Source organism: Sorex araneus, chromosome 8 (assembly GCF_027595985.1).
Source record: "Sorex araneus isolate mSorAra2 chromosome 8, mSorAra2.pri, whole genome shotgun sequence".
Taxonomy (NCBI): domain Eukaryota; kingdom Metazoa; phylum Chordata; class Mammalia; order Eulipotyphla; family Soricidae; genus Sorex; species Sorex araneus.
The window spans coordinates 48,780,859-48,806,803 of NC_073309.1; the positions used below are offsets into that span (position 1 = coordinate 48,780,859).

General features: G+C 60.3%; 1 protein-coding gene across 2 annotated transcripts in view; it reads left to right on the plus strand.

The window, feature by feature from the left end:
• Positions 1 to 9,321: 9,321 nt before the first annotated feature.
• Positions 9,322 to 25,945, plus strand: part of NECTIN2 (nectin cell adhesion molecule 2) — a 32,036-nt gene continuing 15,412 nt past the window's right edge. For both annotated transcript variants that reach the window (XM_004607749.2, XM_055146198.1), the window contains exons 1-4: positions 9,322 to 9,604; positions 20,700 to 21,095; positions 24,653 to 24,949; positions 25,788 to 25,905. In XM_004607749.2, coding sequence (XP_004607806.1) covers positions 9,517 to 9,604; positions 20,700 to 21,095; positions 24,653 to 24,949; positions 25,788 to 25,905 — 899 coding nt within the window. In that variant the 5' untranslated portion in view covers positions 9,322 to 9,516. The remainder of the gene's footprint in view (positions 9,605 to 20,699; positions 21,096 to 24,652; positions 24,950 to 25,787; positions 25,906 to 25,945) is intronic.

The following is a 25,945-nucleotide window of genomic DNA, read 5'->3' on the forward strand; positions in this document are numbered from 1 at the left end:
GAGTCTGCTCAGAGAGTTAGTACAGCTGGTAGGGTGCTTGCCTTGCATGCTGCTGACCCAAGTTCGATCCCTGGCACCCTATGTGGTCTTCTGAGCACTGCCAGGAGTAATTCTGAGTGCAGAGCCAGGAGTAGCCCTTGAGAATCACTGGGCATGGCTCCAAACCTCCTGAAAACAAAATAAAGGTGAAGGGCTGGAGATAATACAGCGGGGAGGGAGCTTTCCTTGCACAAGGTGACCTGGGTTGGATCCCCGGCACCCCAGACAGCCCCCACGCTTGCTGGGAGTGATTCCTGAGTACAGAGCCAGAAGCCCTGAGCACGGCCCGATGTGGCCCCCAAATCAGAAGTAAATAAAGGTGAGAGGCCATAGAGATGGGTCCATGGGCTAGAGCACACACTTTGCATGCAGGGACCCTGTGTTTGATCCCCAACATTGCATGACTTCCTGAGCCCTGCCAGGAACAATCCCCCCACCAAGTCCTGAGCTACTACTAAGAGGGGGCCCCCACCCCAGCACTGCCAGGTGTCACCCCAAACAGAAAAGCTAAAGCAAAGAGGAAAAGATGGAGCAGTGGATGCAGGGTCAAGCCACCAAAGGTCACTGCACCCCCCCCTCCCCAAGCACTGCACGTCTGGGAGTCGTACAGGTCCAGGCTCTGCCTCCCCGTGGGAAGATTCCATGAGGAATGCGGGGGAGGGGGGCATTTCCCAGAGAGGGAAAGGGCAGATGCCACTGGAGCTGGTGGACAGTGTGGGTACCGCCTGGGATCGATAACTGGACGCATCCTAAGGCGGTGTGGCTCCTGGGGACTAGTTGTGCCAATCCTGTCACCCCTTCCACCCCCCATTCAGCTCACATAAAATCCATTCTCCCAATTCCGTTATCTGTCTCCTTGTGTGACTTCCTTGACTTCTCTAGGGCAAAGGATATTCTTTACAGAAATATGCCCCGAAAGCGCAGTTAGGATAGAGAAGGGACCAGGATGACAATAATAGTTAGAAATGATCACTCTGGGGGCTGGAGCGATAGCACAGCGGGGAGGGTGTTTGCCTTGCACGCGGCTGACCCGGGTTCAATTCCCAGCATCCCATATGGTCCCCTGAGTGCCGCCAGGGGTAATTCCTGAGTGCAGAGGAGTAACCCCTGTGCATCGCTGGGTTTGACTCCCCCGCCCCCACCAAAAAATCATCATTCTGGATAAGATAAAAACAAACAAACAAACAAACAAAAAGATATATGCAACAGAGGGCCAGAGAAATAGCAGAGGGGTTATTGCCGGGTGTGTCCCCAAAACCAAAACCAAAAATACAAAAGCAATGGATCCTGGGCCCAGGTGGAGAGGTAACCAGGTATTAGTGAGAGTGGACCTGGGGGCTTTGAGGGGGAGTAAACAAATGGCTGGTGGGACACAGGAGAGGAGACCCTGGAGATAAAGGGATTCCCACCCAGCACCTGGTCCCCATGTTAATGAAGGAAGGAGGGTCCTGGCCCTCTCCCAGGAGGGCATCATTTGCATAAGACCCCCTCATCTTCCTGACACTACTATTTGCGTACAGATGGCAGCCTGGCTCTCCCCCCTTTGACGACTTCTTTCTTCTTCTTCTTCTTCTTCTCCTTCTCCTTCTCCTTCTCCTTCTTCTTCTTCTTCTCCTTCTCCTCCTTCTTTTCTTCTCCTCCTCCTCCTCCTCCTCCTCCTCCTTCTCCTCCTCCTCCTCCTCCTCTTCCTCTTCTTCTTCTTCTTCTTTCTTCTTCCATCTACTTCCTTCCTCTTCTTCCTCTTCTTTCTTCCTCTTCTTCCTTCCTCTTCCTCTTCTTCCTCTTCCTTTTCTTCTTCCTCTTCTTCCTCCTCCTCCTCTTCTTCTTCTTCTTCTCTTCCTCCTCCTCCTCCTCCTCCTCCTCCTCCTCCTCCTCCTTTTTGGGTCACATTTGGCGATGCTCAGGGTTTACTCCTGGCAGTGCTCAGGGAACCATATGGGATGCTGGGAATCAAACCCGTGTGCAAGGCAAATGTCCTACCCGCTGTGCTATTGCTCTAGTCCCTGACCCCTCCTTTCTTGACCAAGAGTATGAGAGGTGGAACGGGGCAGTGGGGAGCCACTGATTTGGAATTGTGAGAGTACAGGGTAGGGGGTGGAGGGGGGATACTCAAGCACTTGCCTTGCACACAGCCAACTCCAGTTGGTGGTTGGTTCAACCCAGGCACCCCACATGGTCCCCAGACACCCCCAAAAGTGATCCCTGAGTGCAGGGCCAGGGGTAAGCCCTGAGCATTGCCAGGTGTGGTCCTAAAAGCAAACTAATGCGAACTTCTGAATCCTGTTCACTCCCCTTTCCCTGCCCTTGGAATTTTACAGCATTTTAGGGACTTGCACCGATTTTGCCAGGAAGGCTATGTTTGGTTGCAAAGGACTGAAAAAAGAGGGAGGGAAATAAAACACCGCAAGCCAAAGCCTGAAGTTGCCCTATGACACATGCTCGTGAAATCAGTCAGAAGGAGAAAGACAAACATAGATGAGCTCACGCACATGTGGTTTATAAGGAAACAAAGCGAGGGAACAGACGACGTCCAAGGAAAACAAAGGCGTCCCCTCTGATAACAGCCGCAGCGACGGCCTAGAGGAACAGTTTGGGGGCTGTTGAGCCCCCCACCTGGCCGCTGTGGCCTCAGGATGAGATGCCCCGTGTCCTGCACCGCATCCGGCAATACCACAGCCAGGTTAGGACCAGCCTGGGGGGGGAAGGAAAAAGGTGGGGGTATGAGCGCCTAAGAGAAAAATTCAAGATGACCCCGGCCAGGGGAGCTGGCCCGAGGGGTGGAACGCATATTTTCCATGTGGGGGACTCTGAGTTTAATTTCTAGCACCTCCTGTTCCCACAAGCCCTGCTGCTGGGAGCAACCTCTGAGGACTGCCAGGTGAGGTTCAAACAAACAGAGCCACAGCGGGTAGGGCGCTTGCCTTGCATGCAGCTGACCCACGTTCGATTCCTCCGTCCCTCTTGGAGAGCCCGGCAAGCTACCGAGACTATCCCGCCCGCATGGCAGAGCCTGGCAAGCTACCCGTGGCATACTGACATGCCAAAAACAGTAACAAAAGTCTCACCATGGAGACGTTACTGGTGCCCGCTTGAGTAAATCGATGAAGAACAGGATGACAGTGCTATGACAACAGTGCTTGTTCCCACAAGCCCTGCTGCTGGGTGCGACCTCTGAGCACCGCTAGGTGAGGTTCAAACAAACAGCCACAGCGGGTAGGGCATTTGCCTTGCACACAGCTGACCCGGGTTCAATTCCCAGCATCCCATATGGTCCCCTGAGCACCGCCAGGAGTAATTCCTGAGTGCAGAGCCAGGAGTAACCCCTGAGCATTGCCAGGTGTGACCCAAAAAACAAAAAAACAAAACCAAAAAGCCAGGGCCAAGGAGGTGACTCAAAGGATGAAGCACAGACTGTCATGCAAGAGCCCCGGGTTCGATCCCTGGTACCGCATAGTCGTTACTGAGTTGGGAGGAGCCCCTAAGTAATGCTGGGCATGGCCCCCACAAACTAACAGCCAGATTGACTGAGGATGGGGGAGGAGCTGAAGGGAAGGGTCTTATGAAAGATGGCAGCACTCCTGGGCTGGTACCCTCAGACTCCTGAAACATAAAACTGACACTCTTGTAAACCAATACTTTTTTTTTTTTTGCTTTTTGAGTCACATCCAGCAATGCTCATGGGTTACTCCTGGCTCTTCACTCAGAAATTACTCCTGCTGGTGCTTGGGGGACCATATGGGATGCCGGGGATTGAACCCGGGTCGGCCGTGTGCAAGGCAAACGCCCTACCCAATGTGCTATCGCTCTGGCCCCTCTTGTAAACCAATTTAACCATAATGAATGAATGATTTTTTTGGCTTTGGGCCACTTGACAGTGCTTTGGGCTGACTCCTGGTTCTGTGCTCAAGGATCGCTTCTGGTGATGCTCAGGGGATGGAACAAGTGATGCCAGTGCCAGGGATGGAACCTGTGTTGGCCACTGGCAGTCTTAGCGGCACTGAGCCGGCAGCCTCACTAAGGAATCATGACCCCCAGACCTCCTGAGGGCCACTTGGGAAACACCTCCCCCCATAAACAATAAAAGCAACCTCCTTTACTCAATGCAGTGTCCTCCACGCCAAGGCAGATTATTTTATGCCCCACCTCCACCCATAGCTCCAGATTCCTACCCCCCACCCTCATACGCTCAGCAAGGTCCAGGGAAGGCCCCCGAAGCTGGAAGCTCTCGGTCAGTTTGGCATGTGGCGTGTATGTGCAAAGCCCTGAGTTCAATTCTAGGCAACCCATGACCTTCCCACCCCCCAGCATGGTCCCTGAGGGATTGCCAGGAAAGACCTCTAGCGTGACCCCAAGAACAAACAAGAAAAGAGTGTCCCAAGGCGGTCAGAGAGATAGTACAGAAATGAAAGCACTTACCGTGCATGCAGCCAACCCTGGTTGGAATCCCTGACATCACATACGGTGTCCCTGAACACTGCGAGGGATCACACCTGAGCACAGAGCCAGGAACAGTCCCTGAGTCCCCGCCAAAACAAAGCAAAACAAAACAAAACAATTAAATGTTGTCCCCTTGGGCCTGAGCAATAATACAGTAGGAAGGGCCTTTTCCTTGCACGTGGCAGTCCCGGGTTTGATCCCCTGCATCCCATAAGGTCCCCAGAGCACTGCCAGGAAAAATTCCAGAGTGCAAAGCCAGGAGTAACACCTGAGCATCCCTGGAGTGGCCCCAAACAAGCAAAACAAAAGAGTTGTCCTTTTCCTCTTTTTTTTTTCTTGGTGGGGTGGTGGTGCTCAGGGCTTACTCCTGACTCTGTGCTCAGTGATCACTCCTAGGGTGATATGGAGTGCCAAGGATTGAACCCAGGGTGGCTGGGTGCAAGGCAAACACCCTACTTGCTGTATCATCTCCTGGGCTTTTCTCTTATTTCAAGCAATCGGCTCTTAGCTGTTTCTCATTGGTCAGGAGTGAGTCACACACCCACAGCAGAACCAATCCCTGAAGCAGAGGCTCAAGGGCTCTAAAGGGGTGAGATTAGCGGGGTGAGGAGTAGCACAACGTGTAGGGCGTTTGCCGTGCATGTGGCCTACTAGGGTTTGATCCCCAGTATCCCATATGGTCCCCTGAGCTCCACTAGGCGTGACAGCTCCACCAAATGTCCAGGACCCTGTCCAGCTTACTTGTCACTGTGAGGGTGTAGTGTTAGGACTCCCCATAAGGCCATAAGGAAACAGGGGGTGCCGGAGCAAGCACTCAGTGGGGGCTGAGCACATGTCATGCACGTAGGTAGGTAGGTAGGTCTGGGTGGGGCTTGTTCCCCTGGCACTGCAAGGGAGTGAACCCCACCCCAGCACGGTGCCTGGAGTAGCCCCTGAGCAAAGCTGGTGTAAGTCAAACCCCACAGGGGTCGGGAGATGAGAAAGCTGGGGAGGGACAGTTGGGAGAAGAAAGGGCTTATGGGAAAATTCTTGACACCCGGGGGTCAGCTCCCCAGGAGGGGGCCCTCAGTGCTCAGCGTGGAGCTTTAGCAGGTGACCTGTGTTTGGGGGGGGTCCTGTGACTGCATCTCCCCACCTTTGGACCCCCTTCTGTGCTCCCCCAACCCACAAAAAAACAAAGTCCACTCACTGACACAACAGGATAGGGTCAGTGCCAGGGGCCTTCCTTGACAAAAGTCCCGGGAGCTTTGTTCAAGGTAAGACAGGGTCCAGAGAGGGGCGGATTTGACAAAGCAAATCACAAAACTGGCACTACCCGCCAACATCCTGGCCTCTGGCCTGGCCCCAGATGAAAAGAACAAGAACACATTTCCTTTTGTTTTTTCTGCAGTCACTCTCCACTCCGTGATCAGGGGGCCACTCCCATTGGTACTTCGGGGACTGTACAGTGAGTGCCAGGGATCACACTTGGGCCTTCTGTGTGCAAAGCCTGCACTCAGCCCAGTCCTGCCTTTTCTTTCCTTTTTTAATTTTTTTTTTTTTTTTGCTTTTTGGGCCACACTTAGCGTTGCACAGGGGTTGCTCTTGGCGCTTGCACTCAGGAATTCCTGGTGGTGCTTGGGGGACAGATGCGATGCTGGGAATTGAACTCGGGTCGGCCGTGTGCAAGGCAAACGCCCTACTCGCTGTGCTGTCGCTCCAGCCCCAGTCCTGCCTTTACTTAGGTTGCTGTTTTGGGGCCAGACCCAATGATGTTCAGGGGTTACTCCTAGTTCTGCATTCAGGAATCACTTTCGGTGGGCTTGAGGAACCTGCTGGGATGCTGAGGATTGAACCAGGTCAGCTGCATGCAAGGCAAGCACCCGACCCACTGTATTCTCTCTCTCTCTGTCTCTCTCCCTCCCTCTCTCTGTGGCCCCCCATCTTTCCTAGTACTGAGGGCTGACTTCTGACTCTGCTCAGGGATCACTCCTGGCAGTGCTCGGGAGACATGGTGCTCGAAAAACCATATGGGGTGCTGAGGATAGAACCGGGTTGTCCACGTGCAAGGGAAGGACCCTTCCTGCTGTACAATGGTTCTGGCCCATCTCTTTCCTTTTTTTCTCCTTTTCCAAAGAGCACATTTCTCTCTTTCTTTTCCTTTTTCCTTTTTGGTTTTTGGCACCTGACTCTGAACTCAGGAATCACTTCTGGCAGGTTCCGTGGACCATATGGGATGCTGAGGAATGAACCTGGCTTGACTGAGTACAAGGTGACTTACCCATTGTGCTATTTTTTTTCTTTTTGGGTCACACCCGGAGATGTACAGGGGTTACTCCTGGTTCTGCAGTCAGGAATCACTCCTGGCGGTGCTCAGGGGACCATATGCGATGCTGGGAATCGAATCCAGGTCAGCGGTGTGCTAGGCAAACACCCGACCCGCTGTGCTATGGCTTGAGCCCCCTGTGCTATGTTTGTTCGTTTGTATTTGGCTTTGGCGGGGGGTGGGGGTGTCGGGTCATGCCCACTGATTGATGTTCAGGAGTTACTCCTGCTCCTACACTCAGGTATGAGTCTTGGTGGTGCTCCGGGACCACGTGGGATGCTGGGATGAACCTGGGTCGACGGGCGCCTTACCCGCCGGGCTATGGCATCCGGCCCCAGGAGCACATTTCTAAAGCACAGCTCTGTGCAACCACCCAGCCCAGCCAGGGCCAAGCCTGACACTTGATCTGCAGATTACAGAGCACCCGATGCCCCCGTGCCCACACCGCCTCCGTGAGAATCCCGGTCAGCTGCCGGCTTTCCGGGGAACTTGGGGCCAAGCACCCCACTCTGCCCTGTGACGTTTCCTGAAAACGGGGGGGGGGGAGGGCGGTTTCTTGTGCAAAGGCACCAAGACCCTCCCCAGCATTTATTTCCGCAGCGGCTGGGGCCGAGTCCCTCGGGCTCTCGGCCTGTTTGGTCACCACACAGGGTGCTGTGCGGATTGAGATGCTCCCCACGCCCGGCACCGGGCAACTGTTCAACGAACGGATCGATGACTAGTTTCACTGCCAAGATCGGATCAGCAAGGCTCAGCTTGAGACCCCGCCCTTCTGGAAAGGAATGGCAGGTGGCTGGGGGGCGGGGAGGGGGCGCCGGGGCGGGACTGCAGTTCGGGGGCTCCTTCTGCTAGGTCTAGAAACGGCCACGTGTGCGCGGCCGGCAGCTCAGCGGAGCACTTCCTGGCCCCAAGGGCCTGGAGCGGAGGGATTTCTCACGCTCAGTCCCCTCCCCGCGTCCCCTCCCGCGGCCTCCAGCCCTGCCCGCTGGGCCGCCCCAGGAATGTGAAGAGGTAGGTGGGGGCGGGGGAGGAGCAGGAGCGAGCGGCGGGGGAGAGACAAAGAGGCCGAGTCAGAGCGAGAGACACAAAGGCGCGAGGAAGCCGGGGAGATAGGAGAAGTGGGACAAGGACACGAAGAGGGACTGGCTGCGCCGGGAGGCCAGACTCAGGTCCAGCCCCGCAGGGCGTGCAGAGCGCGGAGCGGTCTGTGCTGCCCCCTGGCGGGCGGCTGCGGTAAGGAGCCCGCGCGGGCCCGCTGGAGGGAGAAGGGTGGCGGGGGAGATGCAGGGAGGGAAGGAGAACCCCAGGCAGGTGCAGAGACATCGAGAGAGAGCGGCCAGAGATAGAAACGAGAGACACCAAAAGCACGCAGTGGAGGCCCAGAAAGAGACAAAGAGAAAGAGACAAAAGAACAGAAAACGATGCAGGGACAGGAGCAGCGAAAGACAAAAACAACGGGGAGACTGAGGACTGGGAGAGAGGCAGACAGAGAGACAGAGAAATTCAGGGACGGAGGAGACGCAAAGGCAGTGAAGGGCACAGACCGAGAGAAATCTTAGAAACCAGCGCGTCGACTCCCGGAGTCCGAGGCTGAGACTAGAAAGAGACGAGGAGCGACAGCACAGCGGGGAGGCTCTTGGCCTTGCACCTGGCCGGCCCGGGTTCGATTCCTTAGCACCCCATAAAGTCCGCGCAGCCTGCCAGGGATGATCTCTGAGCGCAGTTAGCTGGAGTTAGCTCTGAGCACTGCTGGGTGCGGTCCAAAAACTAAGAGAAGTTCTGTCGAGCTGCGGACAGACGTGAGGCAGGAACGAACAGGGCAAGGGGAGAGAACCCGGGGCGTCTGGAGGCGGGGACGGGGGTGGCGTGTGGGTGTGGAGGCCAGTCTACTAGAACCCACGTGCCTCTCTCGCAGGTGCGAGTGACGACAGCGGCGCCGCCGGGGAGGAGCCAGGACTCTGGGCGGGGCCGAGACTAGAGCTGGACCCGGGCCCGGGAAGCGCGGTGGGCGGGGCCTTGGCTATGGGCGGGGCCTGAGCGGGGCCCAGGCAACGTGGTGGGTGGGGCCTGTGGTGGGCGTGGCCTGGAGTCGCGGCGGGCGGGTCGCGGAGGGGGCGTGGCCCGGGCGGACGCCTGGAGCCTGAAACTCCAAGGGGGCGTGGTAGAAACTTGGATTCGCCCGACGCCGAGGGTGGGGCGCAGGGGGTGCGGCCCGGGGGCCCGGGGGTGTGTGAAAGGCTCCAGGGTCCAGGAGGCGTGGTCCCGACGCCGAGGGCCGGGCTGGAACCCCAGGAGAGCCCAGACTGAACCCGGGGGCGGGGCGGCCGCCGACTCGGGGGATCGCAGGCTCCTGGGGAGCCGCAGGTGTAGGATTCTGGGAGGGGGGCGGGGCGGCGCGCGGCGAGGGCGGGCGCTGAGCCCCGGGGGGCGCACGGCCCGGGAGGGGCGGGGCCAGGGCCGCCGGAGGGGGCGGAGCGCAGCCCGGGGTCGCTGAGGCTGGGGGAGGGGGAGGGAAGGGGTGGGTCCTGTGACGTCAGCGAGTCCGAACTGCCAGAACCCAGCCAGGGGCCGGGGGCGCCGAGCCGACCGAGTCGGGCCGCGAGATCGAGAGCGCGCCGGGAGCCGGCCGGGAGCCGGAGCCCCCGGGCACCTGCTCGCGCGTCCAGCCGATCGGTGCAAGCACGCAGAGTGGCCCGCAGGCCCCCGCCCGGGCCCATTCCCTCCCCGGGCCCTCCATGGCCCGGGCCGCAGCCCTCCGGCCGTCCAGATCGCCGCCGACGCTGCCGCTGCTGCCCTTGTTACTGCTGCTGCTCCGGGAAGCCGGTGAGAGACTGCAGGCGCCCCCCGCCCCCCGCCGGCCCGAGCCCCTGCCCACCCACCGCCTGGTCGGGAGGGCCTGGGCATGGATTCTCGAGCCCCCTCGGCCGCCCCCTTATCCTTGGCTGACCACCATCGGCTCGGACTCCCCTCACCGCCACCACACCCGTTCGCTCTCGCAGACAACCCGCCTTTGAGCCGGGCATCCCTCTCGCCCCCCACACCCTGGGCTGATGCCAACTCCCCATCCTACCCCGGACTTCTCCCCTCCCCCCGCCCCGGACTCGCACCGAAAGGGTTAATGGCGAGGCCCCGCGCCCCCTCCCCACTCGGCGCCCATCCGTTGAGGTGGTTTCGCTCTCCCCTTCCCTCGGAAATGCGCGGAATGTCTCCCTCCTCCTCCCAGCAGGGGGGGGTCTGGGGGACGAGACCCTCCTCCCTACCCCCTCCCCAGGTCGGGTCCGCGAGGCCCGGGAAGAAGTAAGGGTGGGGGCGGAGGTGGGGGTCCGGGAGGAGGAGAGGCGGGCAGTGTCGGGCCTTGGGGCTCTCGGAGGGCCTAGGAGGAGAGTTGGGGGACCCGGGGCAGGCAAGGCCTGAGGACGCCCACCGCGGCGCCCCAGAAAGCCCAGAGCTGAATCCTGGCCTCCCGGAAAATTAGGGTCTAGGGGCGCGGCTGCCCGGGTCCCGGGTAGAGTGGGGGGGTCAAACGGTCCGCCCTGGGCGCCCGCCACGTCTCCGGAGCTCGGGACTCGCCGGTGGGTTGGGGGCGCGGGCACCTGGGTTCCAGCTGGACCGAGATGGAGGGTGTCGGGCAGCGGACCCCTGTCTCCCCACTTTCCCTGCGTGCGGCCGGCGGGGCGGTCCCGGGGGAAGTTTTGCGGGTCTCACTTGGGGCGATCCCGGCAGGGGCGGGTCGGGCGCGCGTGCCTGGCGGCTCCGGGCCGGGCTCGGGCTTTTGGGACTTTCTCTGCTCCGGCCACGTCTTTGTCCTCCCGAGTCTCGGCGGGAGGTGGCCGCGAGGAGCCGCCGCCCTAATCCCCCGCCCCTCCCTCTCGTCCGCCTCCCCCCCCCTGGTTTCCCCCGAGCCCCCGCAGCGGGAGGGGCGCGGCGCCAAGGCGGGGGGCGGGGAAGAAACAGGTGGAGGCGCGCCCCGCCCCTCGCAGGTGACCTGGTGTTTGTTCCACCGAGAAACCCAGGTTTCTCCCGGCGGTGGCCGAGCCCCAGAGGCGGGCACGTCCTCCGGCCCCTGAGAGGCGAGGCGGGACCGTGCGCCCGAGGGGAGCCCCGAATCCACCCGACCTTGGGCCCGCGCGCGGAGCCCGAGCAGCTGCCCGTGGAAGGCTCTAGATGGCCCCGCATCCTCTTTTCCCATTTTGCACTTGGGGATGGGAAACAGGCTTAGAAGACCCGCCCCCTTCCCCCGAAAGCCAGAGGGGACTTTAGCCTCAGCCGAGGGGCTCCCTGGGAACTGGGGGGGCGGGGTGCTACTGAGGTGGTCCTCTGCAAAACTGAGATGCCTCCAGTCTGAAAGCTCTGGGTCCCCAGGGCGGAAGGGGGCTTTGCTCCCTGCTTCCCCCTTCTCTCCCCATCTTTCTCCTCCTTGCTCTGTCCCTGTCCTTCTCTCCATCTCTCCTTGCTAGCCTTCTCCTCCCTTGCTCTCCGCAGGGACTCACCACCTGAGTGCCCCCACCCCCACTCCCAGTGAGACTCTGGCCAGGAAGTAGAGGGGAAGGGGGAGGGGGTCTCTTCCCCTTTGGGAAAAGGGTCTGGGCAGGAAAAGAGCAAACGTTTGCACCAAGACGTGGGGGCAGGGGGAGAATGGGGATCCAGGAGAGGCCGGAGGCAGGAATGGGGGTAGCACAGGGCTGGAGGCAGGAGGGACGCCCAGGACAAGGGAAGGGGTGCATGGGGAGGGGACGTGGAGGGGCAGTGGCTGGGCAGATACCCTGGTGCTGCAGGACTAAGAGACATGGAGGTTGGGTGACCGACCAAAGCCCCGAGGGACGCGGGTGGTGACCCAGGGAGGTCAGGGCTGGGGCAGGGAGGAGTAAGGGCCGGGGTGCTGGGGAGGCCCCAGGCTGCTGGCTCCCCCGCCCTGCTGGGAAGCTGTTACATTTTTAATGTCTGGCTGAGAATGGGAGCAGAAGGGGGAGGAACACCAGAGACCCAGTGACCAGCCCCTGACAGAGACACAGAGAGAGACAGGATGATCTGCAGGGCAGGGGACATCTGTGCACAGAGAGAGACACTCCAGGATCTTGGCGAGAGCAGTGCACCCAGGAATGGGGGCCAGGGACACCCAGAGAAAGGCTGAGATGGATACATGTCCCAGGGCTCACGGCCGCTTGCCTTGCACCAGGCTGACCTGGGTTCAATCCCCAGCACTGTATCCAGTTTCCTCTGAGCATCACCAGGAATCAGCCCTGAGCACTGAGCCAGGAGTCAGCCCTGAGCGCCTCTGGGTGTGAGCCCCCTTCTTCAGGGATGCCAGGGGTGGGCTCATGGTGATGACCACTGAGCGCTGTTGATAAATGGGGGGTCCGAGCTCACTCATGCCACACAATGGGGCGGGGGAGGCCCCGAGAGTCAGGACAGAGTCGAGGGTTCTCGGGAGACCCAGTGATGGGGAAGACTCAGAGGAGACGGCAAGAGATCCCCATCAGAGCCGGAGACACAGCTGGCCCGAAGTGCATCAGACTGGTCCAGGGACCCCCTGCAGCCAGGCTCTGTGGAGAGACCCTGGGGAGCCCCAAGGCACCCCCTCTAGGCCGGAGGGCGGCAGGTCGGTGCCCAGGGAGCCAGGCGCCCTCAGAAAACCCCCAATCCTGCCCTCTGCGGCTGTACCCCCCCAAACTGGCTCCTGGATGCCTGCTGTGTGATTAATGCAATTAATTAATTAACAGGGTGGCTGAGGCGGCAGCTGAGGCTGGGGCTCCCGGCACACAAGCCTTTGAAGGACCAGCTGGAGCCCTACTCCCTGCCCCCCCACCCCACCCCCGCCAAGACGGGGTGGTCACTGGGCTTTATAGGTTGGGGTGAGGGTGGCCAAGCCCCTTTCAGCCAGCCAGGCTGAGTCTCAGGAGACCGTGCCCCCAGCCCACACCCCCCCAACCCCGCACACCTGGGTCCCCATACCTTGATCTCAGGCTGTCCCCCAAACATTCCACACACCCCCCGCCCTGCTTACACAATGCCTGGACAGTCCCGCAGGAAGCCTGCAGTTCAGACCACAGGGAGAAGGAAGTGTGTCTGGGGACCCAGCTGACACCTCATAAAGCCGAGAGTGTTGCGACCGGCCCGACCCAGCTAGGGAAAGCGGAGGGAGGGAGGCACATATTTGCACAAACAGTCCAGCCCCAGGCAGGCCAGCACACTGGCCCACTGACCAAGGGCAGGACACGGACACCCGCCCAGCCTGCCTCCAGGACGCCTCCCCAGCCTACCTCGGCCTCACCCGGGGCCCCCGCCGGCCTCCCTGTTCCCCCGTTTCCCGTCTCTGAAGGTGCTCAATCCAGTTCACCCTGCACCCATGCCCCCCGGGCCCCCCTGCACGCCGGGGGGCTCTCTGGAAGGCACCGGCCTAGCCAAGTCCCTCCCGCCACTCGCCGCTTGGAACCAGTGCCAGCCCGCAGGGAGAAGGAAGCGCATTCTGGAATTTGGCCTCAGCTGATAAGCGGCTATCTCTCTCCCCGTCTCACTCTTTCACGCATCTGGGCTGTGTGTGGGTGTGTGTTTATTTGAGGGGGGGTTCGAGCCACACCCGGTGGCAGTGCTTGGGGCTGACTCCTGGAGGTGCTCCAAGGACCCTACCTGGCATGGCATGGCATGGCATGGCCTGGTGTGGCGTGGCATGGGGATGGCCCCAGGCTTGTCAAGCGCCCCAACCTGGTACTGGCGCTCCCCCTGGGTCTGTTTGGGGGGCCACGCCCGGCTGTTCTAGAGGCTGCCGTCTCAGGCCAGGGGCACGCCGCCCTTTGAGCCTTTTCTCCATCCCACGCTCCGCTGTCTCTGGAGCGCGGCCAGTGTGCCAGGAGTTGGGAAGGCGTGCGGACTCAGCAGTGAGCAGGAAGGAGATCCCTAGCCCTACTGCCCCGGGGGCGGGGTGGGGGGGGCGTGGGTGTGGGTGTGAGGCACAGACCCGGCTGGGGCTGGGAGGAAAAGCCAGCCAGGCCAGAGGAGTTTTTTTGTCTTTATGGTTCCGGTGGTCCAAGAAAGTGAGCAGGAGGGTTGGGGGAGGGGGCGGCAAGGGCTTCCTAGAAGCATGACTGGCATATGCAAAGGCTCTGGGGTGGAATCAGGCGCTGGGTTTTTTTTATGGGAGGAGGGGTTGTTTTGGTGTTGTTAATCACATCCGGTGGTGCTCACCTGAGCCCCGGGCCAGGGGTTGGCGAGGCGAGTACAGACACCCTGTACTGTCTCGGGCCTTGGCTGAGCTGAAAGGGTAGGAAGGAGGCCAGCATGGCCGAGGATGGCCGGAGCAGGAGAGGGCGCGCCATCAGGGGGAGGATGGGTGCAGAGCCTGCGGGCGGCCCTGGGGAGGAGTGACCTTTTCCTGGGGGTGAGGAGAGAGCCAGGGTGGGACCCCAGGAGGAGCGATGACTCTCAGGGGCCCATGGGGGCCAGGGCCAGAGGTGCCTGGCTGGGCTCAGCTGGAGTGGGCAGGAAGGGGGTGGGGGCTCAGCCTTGTGCACACGGCCAGTGTCCTGTGTCTCCTGGGAGCATTGTTGGGGGATGCCGAGGGGCTCCGGACCTGGGGAAGAGCTGGGGGGGTGCGGGGGACAGGTGTCGCCCGGATAGTGGGGCTCGGGTACGGACAGTGGGACCGGGAACGTATGGCCATGGGGGCAGAGCACTGGTAACAGAGCCACGGCCCGAGGGGCAGCCCCACCCGAAGCTCCAGCTCTGAGATTCTGTTCTTTGGGGTTTGGGTTTGGGGGGACCACTCGGGTTCTGTGCTAGGGGACGACCACTCTCCTGGCAGTGCTGGGGAGACCCTGCGGTGCCAGGGACCAAACCCAGGCCCGTGCGCTACAGCTTGTGGACCATCTCTCCGGCCCCCCGGAGTGGAAGGTTGTTTTTTTTTTTTTTTCCTTTTTGGGTCACACCCGGCAACGCACAGGGGTTACTCCTGGCTCTGCACTCAGGAATTACCCCCGGCCGTGCTCAGGGGACCATATGGGATGCTGGGATTTGAACCCGGGTCGGCCGCGTGCAAGGCAAACGCCCTACCCGTTGTGCTATCGCTCCAGCCCCCGGAGTGGAAGGTTTTAAGTCATCTCCCCAGCAGCCTGGGAAGCAGGAGGAAGGTGCCGTCAGAAGGTGGGGTGGAGGCCCATCTCACCATCAGCCTCTCCTGGGCAGAGGGAATCTGTCCTCCCCCCAGAAGGGACCCAGGGAAGGGTGAGGCTTCTGCTGGCCTTGGAGGCTTCCCCAGGACAGGAACGAGGCCTCCTCCTCCAGGAAGCCCTCCTGGTCTGTTCAGGTGACTGGGTTCCCTGCTCTGGCATCTCCTCGGCCCAACCCCCCCTCTCCACCCCGCTCTCATTTTCCTGGCGTCCCTGCTGATGGCCCTTTGTGCAATATTTGTCTCTCCATTGGAATGTCACCTCTGGCAGGACAAGCACCCACTTTGTCCAGGCTGGCAGGGGCACCAAGTGCCGAGTGAGTGCCCTGTTTACCGAGTCCCTGCCTTGAGTCAGCGCCCCCCTCCCGCCCACCCCCTTCTTTTCCTGGGGGTGCTGCTGGAGCCTGAGCCCCCCCAGCCCTTTAGTCCTGTGGCTTTGTTCTGGATGGGGACGGGGGCGGGGACAGGGGGGCCCTTGGACTCCACATGGAACCTGCCCCTCCCCCCGCCCCACCCCTGGGTCTCCGGTCTGCAGGCTTTGCTCTCCGCCGTCCTTCCTGGACAGCTGCCTCTCCCCTCAGACCCTCCTGGGTTTCACCCGACCTTCTCAGGCTCCAGGACTCCTGGGGTGGGGGGAGCTGGAAGGAGGCCCACCTAGATTTGATTCCTGGCACCCCGAAAGGTTCCCCTGAGCCCCACCAGGTGAGCACAGAACCAGGAGTAACCCCGAGTATCCCCAGATGAGGCCTCAAAATAGAACAAATGAAGAGCACTGCGGGCCCCCCACCCCTGGAATCTGCCCCTCCTCGCACTCCCCCACCTCCGCCCCTCCGCCCTCAGCACAGCACTGATGGGGCAGGGGCCTTCGGGGCCCAGGGGAGTAAGTAGGAGCCCCTGAGGGATTGGGCAGTGTTCAGGCCCAGCCCTTTGCTTAAGAGTCTCATGTCCTGATTTTTTTGTGGTGGGGGGAATTCCTGGGGTTTTATTCAGGGGTTGCTCCTAACAGTGCTCCTAATAGGGGACCAGGTTAGTCAGGTGGCCTCGTGCTGGGCAGCCCCTCCCCTGCCCAGTCCCTCCTGGTGCCCCCGCCCTGTCCCCACCCATGTCCTGATTTTTGTGGGGGGTGGAGCCACATGGAGCTGTCCTGTCCGCAGGGCTCACTCCCGGCTCTCTGCTCAGGGCTCACTTCATTTTTTTTTTTTTGGCTTTTTGGGTCACACTCGGTGATGCACAGGGCTTAACTCCTGGCTCATGCACACTCAAGAATTACTCCTGGCAGTGCTCAGGGGACCATACATATGGGATGCTGGGAATCAAACCCAGGTCGCATGCGTGCAAGGCAAATGCCCTACCCGCTGTGCTATTGCTCCAGCCCACGGGCTCACTTCTGATGGGGCTCCAGGCCCCGTGCGGTGCTGGGGACGTGGCGCGGCCGCCCCTCCCTGCGTTTCAACACGGTGTCCGGATCCAGTTTCCACAGGGATGGCACTGGGGGCAGAAGTCAGCAGGGGTGTGGCGGCGGGTGCCATCGCTCGCCCAGCTTACAGGTGCGGTGGGGGGGGGGCCCGGGTGGAAAACCAGGAGGCCGTGTGGCGAGGTGCCTCCAGTGGGGACAGGCCCCCATCTCCGAGCGAGGCCCCGTTGGGTCTGTGCAGGGCAGAGAGGCGGAGAAGTGGGTGCCCGACACGATGGCTTCTTGGTGATTTGTTTGGGGGCCACACCCGGCGATGCTCAGGGGAGACTCCTGGCTCTGCACTCGGGAGTCATCCTGGCGGTGCCGGGGGACCCCATGGGACCCTGGGGGTCGAAGCTGGGTCAGCCGCGTGCAAGGCAAATGCCCTCCCCTGTGGACTATGGCTCCGGCCGGCGGTTTCTTTCGCAGGCGAGGCCACTGAGGGCTGCCTTCCGCCCGAACCCCTTCATTAGGGTCCCCTGGCTTCCCTGGGGAAGCACCCCACCCCCGGCTCAGCCGCCTCCAGAGCTGCTCCGCCCGCAGGCCAGGGTCAGGGCCCCCTTGTAATTAGATGTGACCGCGGGACCCGCGCCGGCCTCACTTTCCTGTGGCCCTCCGCCAAGTGCTCTCAAGTAGTGCCTGGTGGGGTGGAGGGCACGGATCCTCCACCCCGGGGCGAGGGGCGGGCGGCGCTCAGCCTGGAGGGTGCTGCGTGCATGGACTTTAAGGCTCAGAGCTGTGACACGCTGAGGCCTGCCAGGCCCTGGCCAGGCCAGGCGTCCGCACAAGGCCTTACGGGCCATCCCCCGGGCCCCTCTCCAAGAATTTGCTTGTCGGTGGGTTGCTCAGGGGCCAGAGATTGTGATTCTGCTCAGGATCTCCTGGATGGCGCCTGGCAGAGCTTGGGAGGACCATGGGGTGCAGGGATAGGACCAGGGTCAGCTGTGTGCAACGTGTGGGGTTTGGGGGGGGGCTGGGGGAGAATCACACCCAGCTGTACTCAGGACTGACTCTTGACTCTGTGCTCAGAGGACCACAATGGGGTGCCAGGAGTTGAACCCAGGTTGAATTCATGCAAAGCCGACACCTCACCCACTGTACTGAGACTGTGGTCCCACGAGGCGTGAGCTTTTAACCTGGACCTCTTATTCTTTTGGAGGCGTGCACACTGAGGCGTGCTCAGGAGCTACTCTTGGAACAGTGCTCCAGAGGTGCCGGGGACCCAATTCAGGGCTCTTGCATGCAAAGCCTGCACTCAGATCATTGAGCTCTCTCTCCATGTATTCTTTCTTTTTTATCTTATTTTGTTTTGGGGTCATGCCCAGGGCAGCCTGGGGCTTACTCCTGGCTCAGTGCTCCGGAAACCATATGCAGTTTGGGAATCAAGCTGCCTGCAGGGTGCAGGCTTCACCCTGTTCCATCTTTCTGGCCCCTCTACAAACTTTCTTTCTTTTGTTCTTTGGCGGTGGGGGGGGCGGGCATACTCAGAGACACTCAGGGGTTACTCCTGGCTCTCAGGAATTAATCCTGGCGGTGCTTGGGGGGATGCCAGGAATCGAACTCGGGCTGGCTGTGTGCAAGGCAAGTGCCCTCCCCGCTGTGCTATCGCTCTGGCCCACAAGTTTTCATTCATCCTTAGAATAAGTTTGAAGGGGCTGGAGCGCCTCCCTTTTTTTTTTTTCTTTTTGGGTCACACCCAGCGATGTTCAGGGGTTACTCCTGGCTCTGCACTCAGGAATTACTCCTGGCAGTGCTTGGGGGACCATATGGGATGCCGGGGATCGAACCTGGGTCGGCCGCGTGCAAGGCAAACGCCCTACCCGCTGTGCTATGGCTCCGGCCATGGAGCGCCTCCCTTGTCGGCACAAGTGTCCTTGCTCCCAGCCCCGCACTGCAGCCTCCCCGCAACCCACTGAGTGTGGCCCTGTTCCCCTCCCCCTGCCCTGCTGGACTCAGACCATTCATCCCCCGACCAAGTGTCACCCCAGGATTGGCACCCAAAGCCCCTGAAAATGGTTTGGAAGCCCTAAAAAAGTCATTCACTAATTTCCAGGAGGGGACTCTAACAACTCACCCTCCTGTGAGCCCAAGGAGGCCCAGAGAGGTTCAGTGTCCGGCCTGAGATCCCACAGCAAGTGACAGAACCAGAAGTCAGATACCAGGCAGTGTCTGTGGCGCCCCACCCTGCCAGCTTCGCTCTGTGCTTGCCACAGAAATGAAGTCACCTTTGTTTATTTATTTGGTTTAGGGGCCACACCAGGCGGTGGCCAGGCCTTCCTTACTCCTGACTCTGCACTCAGGAATTACTCCTGGCAGGGCTCCAGGGACCCTATGAGATGCCAGGGATGGAACCCAGTCAGCCGCATGCGATGCAAATGCCCCACCCGCTGTACTATCGCTCCAGCCCCTGCACCCACCTAGAGACCAGAGTTTATTTAAGGTAGAAAGCAGAAGATAAGCCGAGAACCGGAAAGTGGAAACGATCCAAATCCCATCAGCTGAGGTGGGTCAGCTGGCCCTGGGCCCTGCCGCACCCCATGACCGCACCCCACAAGACCTTGGTGTAGCAGGTAGAAGCCAGCCCTGCACCCCGGCCTGGCCGTCCTCAGGAGAAGATGACCACAGGGCACAGACATGGAGCACAGCCTTGGGCCCACCCAGACATTCTAAAAATATCCTAGACGGGCTGGAGCGATAGAACAGCGGGGACACGGCTGGCACTGGGTTCAATTCCTGTCACTCCATACGGTCTCGCAAGCCCACCAGGAGTGATCCCTAAGTGCAGAGCTAACGACCCATGGGCACTGCTGGTGTGGCACCCCACCCAAAAAAATGATTTGGGGGGGGCTTTGGGGCCACACCCAGCAGTGCTCAGGGCTTACCCTTCGCACTGGACTATCACTCCGGCCTCCCCAAAATTATTTTTTAACATCGTCTAGTCCATTCTGCTGGTGGGGACTGACTCTTGGATACAGAAATGCTCTTGCTAGTGCAGGGAGAGTTACAGGGTGGGGGTACTTGGCTCAACCCAGTTCCATTTCCCTTCTTCCCCCCCCACCCCCCCGCCCCATACAGTCCATGGTCACTAAGACACCACTCCCCCACCCCCCTGTCAGGGGTGATCTCTGAGACTCTGAGGATTGAGCCAGGTGTAAGCACTGAGCACTGCTGGGTTAAGCTCAAAACTGAGTCTCAGGGCTGGAGTGATAGCACAGCGGGTAGGGCGTTTGCCTTGCACACGTGCGACCCGGGTTCGATTACCAGCATCCTATGTGGTCCCCTGAGCACCGCCAGGAGTAATTCCTGAGTGCAGAGCCAGGACTAACCCCTGTGCATCGCCAGGTATGACCCAAAAAGCAAAAAACAAAAAAAAAAACCTGAGTCTCTTCTCTCCTCCCCTCCCAAAATAAAAAAAAACAACCAAAAAGTCGTGACTGTACTCATTTTTAATGACTGGCTCAGCAAAATTTGCTAAAAGGAAGTGACATGTTGAGAGGGTAACTGGATGTAGGGACAGGTCAAAGTCCATTTTCATGCTTGGGAAAGGGAGGCCGAAGGTGGCACTGCACTGGTCACACCTATTTTTTGCCACACCCTGGGGTGTTGGGGCACTCCCTCCCACACTGTATCTCCAGGGGGTACTGTGCTTGCCTTGCATGCAGCTGACCCCATTTAATCCCCTGCCAACAGTGACCTTTGAGCACCACAGGGCCCCAAAACTCTCCCTATAAGTTATTTCTTTTTGGGTCATACCTGCTGATGCTCAGGGCTTACTCCTGGCTCTGCACTCAGGAATCACTCCTGGTGGTGCTCGGGGAACCATATGGAATGCGGGAGACTGAACCCAGGTCGGCCATGTGCAGAGCAAAAGCCCTCCCCACTACTATCGCTCCGCCCCCTTCCCCCATATTTTGGTGGGAGGGTTCCACATCTGGCGATGCTCAGGGGTTACTTCTGGCTCTGTGCTTGGGGATCACTTATATTGGGCTCAGGAACCCTCTGGGGTGCCAGGAATCGAACCAGAGTGGACCTCGTGCAACAACCTTTTCTTTTGCAGTATGACTTCTGCCCCATATATATATTTTCTTTTTGGGTCACGCCCGGTGCTGCACAGGGGTTACTCCTGGCTTTACGCTCAGGAATTACTCCTGGCGGTGCTCAGGGGACCATATGGGATGCTGGGACTCAAACCTGGGTCAGCCGCGTGCAAGGCAAATGCCCTACCCGCTGTGCTATCACTCCAGCCCCCTCATATATTTTCTTCTTTTTTTTAAATTTTCACTGTGTCTCTGTTCCCTCTCCAGGAGCCCAGGATGTGGGAGTTCGTGTGCCGCCTGAGGTGCGGGGCCTCCTGGGGGCCACCGTGGAGCTGCCATGCCACCTGCTGCCCCCCACTCCGGAAGTCCGCGTGTCCCAGGTGATGTGGATGCGCCAGGATGCCAGCAAGACCAGCCAGAACCTGGCCATCTTCCACCCCTCCTACGGCCCCAGCTTCCCCAGCTCCAAGCCCGGCAAGGATCGCCTGTCGTTCGTCACCGCCGGCCAGAACCCGAGCACTGAGCCAGGCACCGAGGCGGAGGTGCGCGATGCCACGCTGGCGCTGCACGGGCTGACGGTGGAGGACGAGGGCAATTACACCTGCGAGTTTGCCACCTTCCCCTGGGGCACCAGTCGCGGGGTCACCTGGCTCCGAGCCATAGGTGAGTCCAGTGGGGCGCGTCGGCGGGGTGGGGCTCCCCAGCGCGGATCTGTTGGTCTCTCCGCGTCAGCTGAACGTCCACGCCCCACCCGGGCGTTCAGCCCATAGGCAAGGACTAAGCGTTTGCCGTGTGCGCCCCGCGCTCATCTGCAAAGTGGGTGAAGCAATGCGCCTTGCGCCGTGCCGGCGAGGCCCGACAGGGGGCGCCAGAGAGCCCGCCTCTGGCCCGGCTGGGTCCAGGGTCAGCCAGCAGGACCCCCACCCTTCTGACAGCCAGAGGCAAAGGGGGAGACTTCAGAAGGTTTTTTTCTTTGTTTGTTTTGGGCCACCCCCAGTGATGCTCAGGGGTTATTCCTGGCTCTGCACTCAGAAATCATTCCATATGGGATGCCGGGTATCGAACTCGGGGTCTGCTGCATTCAAGGCAAGCACCCTCCCCGCTGTACTGTAGTCTGGCCTGAGAAGGCATTTTGTTGCTGTTGTTGTGGCTGGGTGGTGGTTAGATTTTGCGCATGATGCCTGCGTTGCTACATCTGTTTTTGTTTGGGGGGGTCTCCCCTTGCGCTGTACTCAGGGCTCAGGGGCTCAGGGGACCATCTGGGATGCCAGGGATCAAACCCAGGTCGGCCACGTCCAAGGCCAGTGCCTCTCCCAGGCTGTCCTGTCTGCATTTACACTTCTGGCTTTGTGCCTTTGTGCTCGGGGGCCACTCCCAGCCATGTCGAGGCCCCTGATAGTGCCAGGGATCAAACCCCGGAGCCTCCTGCACACACAAAAGTGTGCGTTCTGACTCTGCGCCCTCGCCTTGGCCCTGGGAAGGGCTACTCCAGGTGGGAATCCCCCTAGGGTCACACCCCACCACTCTGCCTGTGACCTCTCCCCCCCCCCACACACACACACCCCACCACCAGCAGCAGCTTCCCAGAAGCCATTTTCCCCAGACTTCATCTCAGAAGCTCATTTCTGCCAACTCAGTTCCCGGGAAGTGGAGCCTGGACTGCCCCTGGCTAGATGCTTCCCTTTCCCTGAAACCACAGCTGCCTTATGTCATTCAAAGCACAGCTCTCAGGGCCAGAGAGGTGGTTCAGTGGGCTGAGCGCAGGATTTGCATGTGGGAGTCCCCGGTTCAACCCCCAGCACCACCATGATCCTGGTCGCACAACCAGGAGTGACCCTGGCCTCCCCTACGCCCACCAGCATTGAGACATGAGTAGTGCCTGAACACTGTCAGGTGGGGGGGAACCCCCCACCCAGAAACAAACAGCACAGCTCTCCCTCCTGGCCACCCCCCTCACACAGCCTCTTCTCGCTCCACCATCTGTTCTGCTGGAGGCTGGGGGAAGGACACTTCTGGGACCCCAGCTCAGAACAGGAGGCCCCGCCTCTGCTTCCAGGTGACATCCGGTGTCCAGCCTCAGGGAATGCCCTGGAGGAGGGAGGCTGGCCTGGGGCTTGGGGAGTCACATGCCTGCCGCAGAGACCCACCCTGGACCATGCAGTGGGCAGTGCTGACGGGCTGGGGGCTGGGGGGCTGCTGGAAGGACCAAAAGTAAGGCAGCTCTACAACGAGGGGGGGGGGACGGTGCAAGTTGAGCCCAGAGAACGCTGAGCTCAGGAGCACCTGAGGGAAAGTCCAGCTCAGTGTGGCTCTGGACAGACGCCATCGGTACCTGGGTTTGGTGGTTTTTTTTTTTCCTCCCAAAGGTTGATTGGCCGGCATTTCCCAGGAGGAAGGGTGAGGAGGACAGAAAAGTTCCCAACTCAGGGGCTGGAGCGGTAGCACAGTGGGGAGAGTGTTTGCCTTGCACATGGCCGACCCGAGTTCGATTCCCAGCATCCCATAGGGTCCCCTGAGCACCACCAGGGGTAATTCCTGAGTGCATGAGCCAGGAGTAACCCCCTGTGCATCGCCGGGTGTGACCCAAAAAGCAAAAAAAGAAAAGTTTTCAGATGGTCACTGGAGAGATAGTACAGTGGAGACGGCCTTGCACGCTGCCAGCTTGGGGTTTGAGCCCCCCCCCAGGAGTGATCCCTGAGCGCAGAGCCAGGAATAAGTCCTGAGCACTACCAGGTGTGGCCCCCAAATACAAACTAACAAAAAGTGGCTGACTCAGCTAGGGATCAAGCCCAGTGGGAGATGATCTGCTTGTATGATGCCTGGAGTTCAAGGCCCAGCACGGACCCCCACCCCACCCCCAATAAAGTTACCTGCCTTCAGGATCTCGTGTGCCTTTATCCCACTTCCGGCATCACATCAATGATGCCCAAATCTAAGGGTGGTCTCAGGAGAAGCCAGAGACCGTTTCAGCTGAAGCCACTGTGTTGAGGCACAGCCAGCCTGGCCCACGCCTTCCTCCCCGGGGACCTTATGTGGTGCCAGGGATGGGACCCAGGTGGGCTGCATGCAAGGTCAGTGCCTTAACCCAGTCGTTGCCCTGGCTCTCAGCTGGAACTTTGGGGTTTTTTGTTGGGTTTGGTTGGTCTGGGGGCCACACCCAGCAGTGCTCAGGGCTGACTGCAAGCTCGACTTACACTCCGGGATCACTCCTGGTGGGCACAGGGGACTATACGGAATGCTGGGATCAAACCTGGGTGGGTCACGTGCAAGGCAAGCGCCTCCCTCACCCACTGGGCTGTGGCTCTGGCCCCTGGGTTTTGCGGTCATACCCGGTAGTGCTCAGGGCTTCCTTCTAGCTCCGTGCTCAGGGCTTCCTCCTGCAGGGTTCAGGGGACCTTTTGTGGCGCCAAGGATTTTGTCAGCCAGGTCAGCTGTGGTCCAGGTCAGTGCTTCCCCGGCCATCCCGGGTCTCTGGCCCTTGGCTTCTCTCTCAACCTCACCCGTATCTGCTTGTAGTTAAAGGAGCAGGACAGGCAGTTTGCGGACAACTGTCCCAACTGCTTGGTTTTTTTTTTTTTTCCTTTTTGGGTCACACCCAGCGATGCACAGGGGTCACTCCTGGCTCATGCACTCAGGAATCTCCCCTGGCGGTGCTCAGGGGACCATATGGGATACTGGGATTCGAACCCGGGTCGGCCGCATGCAAGGCAAACGCCCTACCCGCTGTGCTATCACTCCAGCCCCCCAACTGCTTGTTTTGTTTTGTTTTGTTTTTGGGTCACACCCGGCGATGCACAGGGGTCACTCCTGGCTCTGCACTCAGGAATTATCCCTGGCAGTGCTCCGGGGACCCTATGGGATGCTGGAAATTGAACCTGGGTTGGCCGCATGCAAGGCAAATGCCCTACCTGCTGGGCTGTCGCTCCAGCCCCGTCCCAACTGCTTGGGATCAACCCGCTTCCTTCGGCCACCAACAAAGTTAACCAGAGGGCAGAGGCAGGGCCTTCCTGTTATGATCTCCACTTTACCAAGGAAGCCGGGAAACGGCTTGTACCCCCGAAAGGTCAGCAGCTACCGAGCCGCAGAACTGGGTCTTGAAGCCCGGCTGTCCAGAATTGGGAGTGTGGCTCCCCTCGGCCCCCCTCAAGCCGCCCACCGCCAGGAGGCAGCCAACATGGGTTGACACTGTGTTCCCCTCCCCCACCCTCTCCTCTCCCCAGCCCAGCCCCAGAACCGCGTGGAAAAGCAGGAAGTCACCCTGAGCCTGGAGCCCATGCCTGTCGCCCTCTGCGTGTCCAAGGGGGGCCGCCCCCCCGCCCGGGTCTCTTGGCTGTCCCCCCTGGACGGGGAGGCCAGCCAGAGCCAGGTGGCGGGGCCCGTGCCCGGGACGTCCACTGTCACCAGCCGCTTCACCCTGGTGCCCCTGGGCCGCGTCGATGGCGTCACGGTCACCTGCAAAGTGGAGCACGAGAGCTTCGAGGAGCCCGTCCTGCTGCCTGTGACCCTGTCCGTGCGCTGTGAGTGCCCCGGCGTGTGACCCCCCCCCCGCCCCGTCTACACCCGCTCTCCTGGGCACCTCTCTGTCTACACAGGTTACACCTGATGCTCTTTTGGCGTCCCCCGATAGGTGATGAGCCAAAGTTCGTTGGGCAGAGCTGGTCTGACACGTGTCCACCTGGCCCAGCGCTAGTGAACTGGCCCACAGGGCAAGGTTTATGCCGCAGAGAGCCAGTGCGGGTCAGAGTCCCCCCAACTGCTTCACAGGGGGCACCCAGGGGACCACAAAAATTCCTTTCTGGCTACCACCAACCCCTCCCATCTGTCCCAGCTCCATCCTCTTCCTCTGCCCCTCCCCCGCTTCCCGCCTGTCTCCTCCCTGTGGCCCTGACTGACCAGTTGGCTCCCTAGTCTCCCACCGGTTCCCCACTCTGTGATCTGGGGGTGCCCCGGCTGGGGTAGGCTGGTCTGCATTGCACACACCTGTTCGAATCACCTGAACCCGCTCTCCCGGGCCTGCCCCCCACTGTCTTCTGCGTTCACTCCCCCCAGACATGAACTGCATCCCCGAGTGTTGACCAAATGTCTCCCAACTCAGGGCTGTCCACACTGGCCCCATTTCTACCCATATCCTCTGGGATCGACCCTGGGCCAATCAGGACACTTCATCCCCAGGCTCCTGCGGGCAGCGTCTGCTCTGTCCACCAATCTCAGACAACATGGGGCGCCCTCCCTGGCCTCAGGGACCCCTTTGAATGGCACCCTCTGGTCAGCCCATCTCATTTCTTTCTAATGCCCGTTTCCACCCCCGCCCCTTGCCTGCCTGTCCCTTCTCTGACCCCGCCCCCTTATCCCCAGACCCTCCTGAGGTCTCTATCTCTGGCTATGATGACAACTGGTACATCGGCCGCAGTGAGGCCACCCTGACCTGTGATGTCCGCAGCAACCCGGAGCCCACGGGCTATGACTGGAGCACGTGAGTCCCCGGGGCCTGGCTCCCAGTCTGAGGGGGGAGG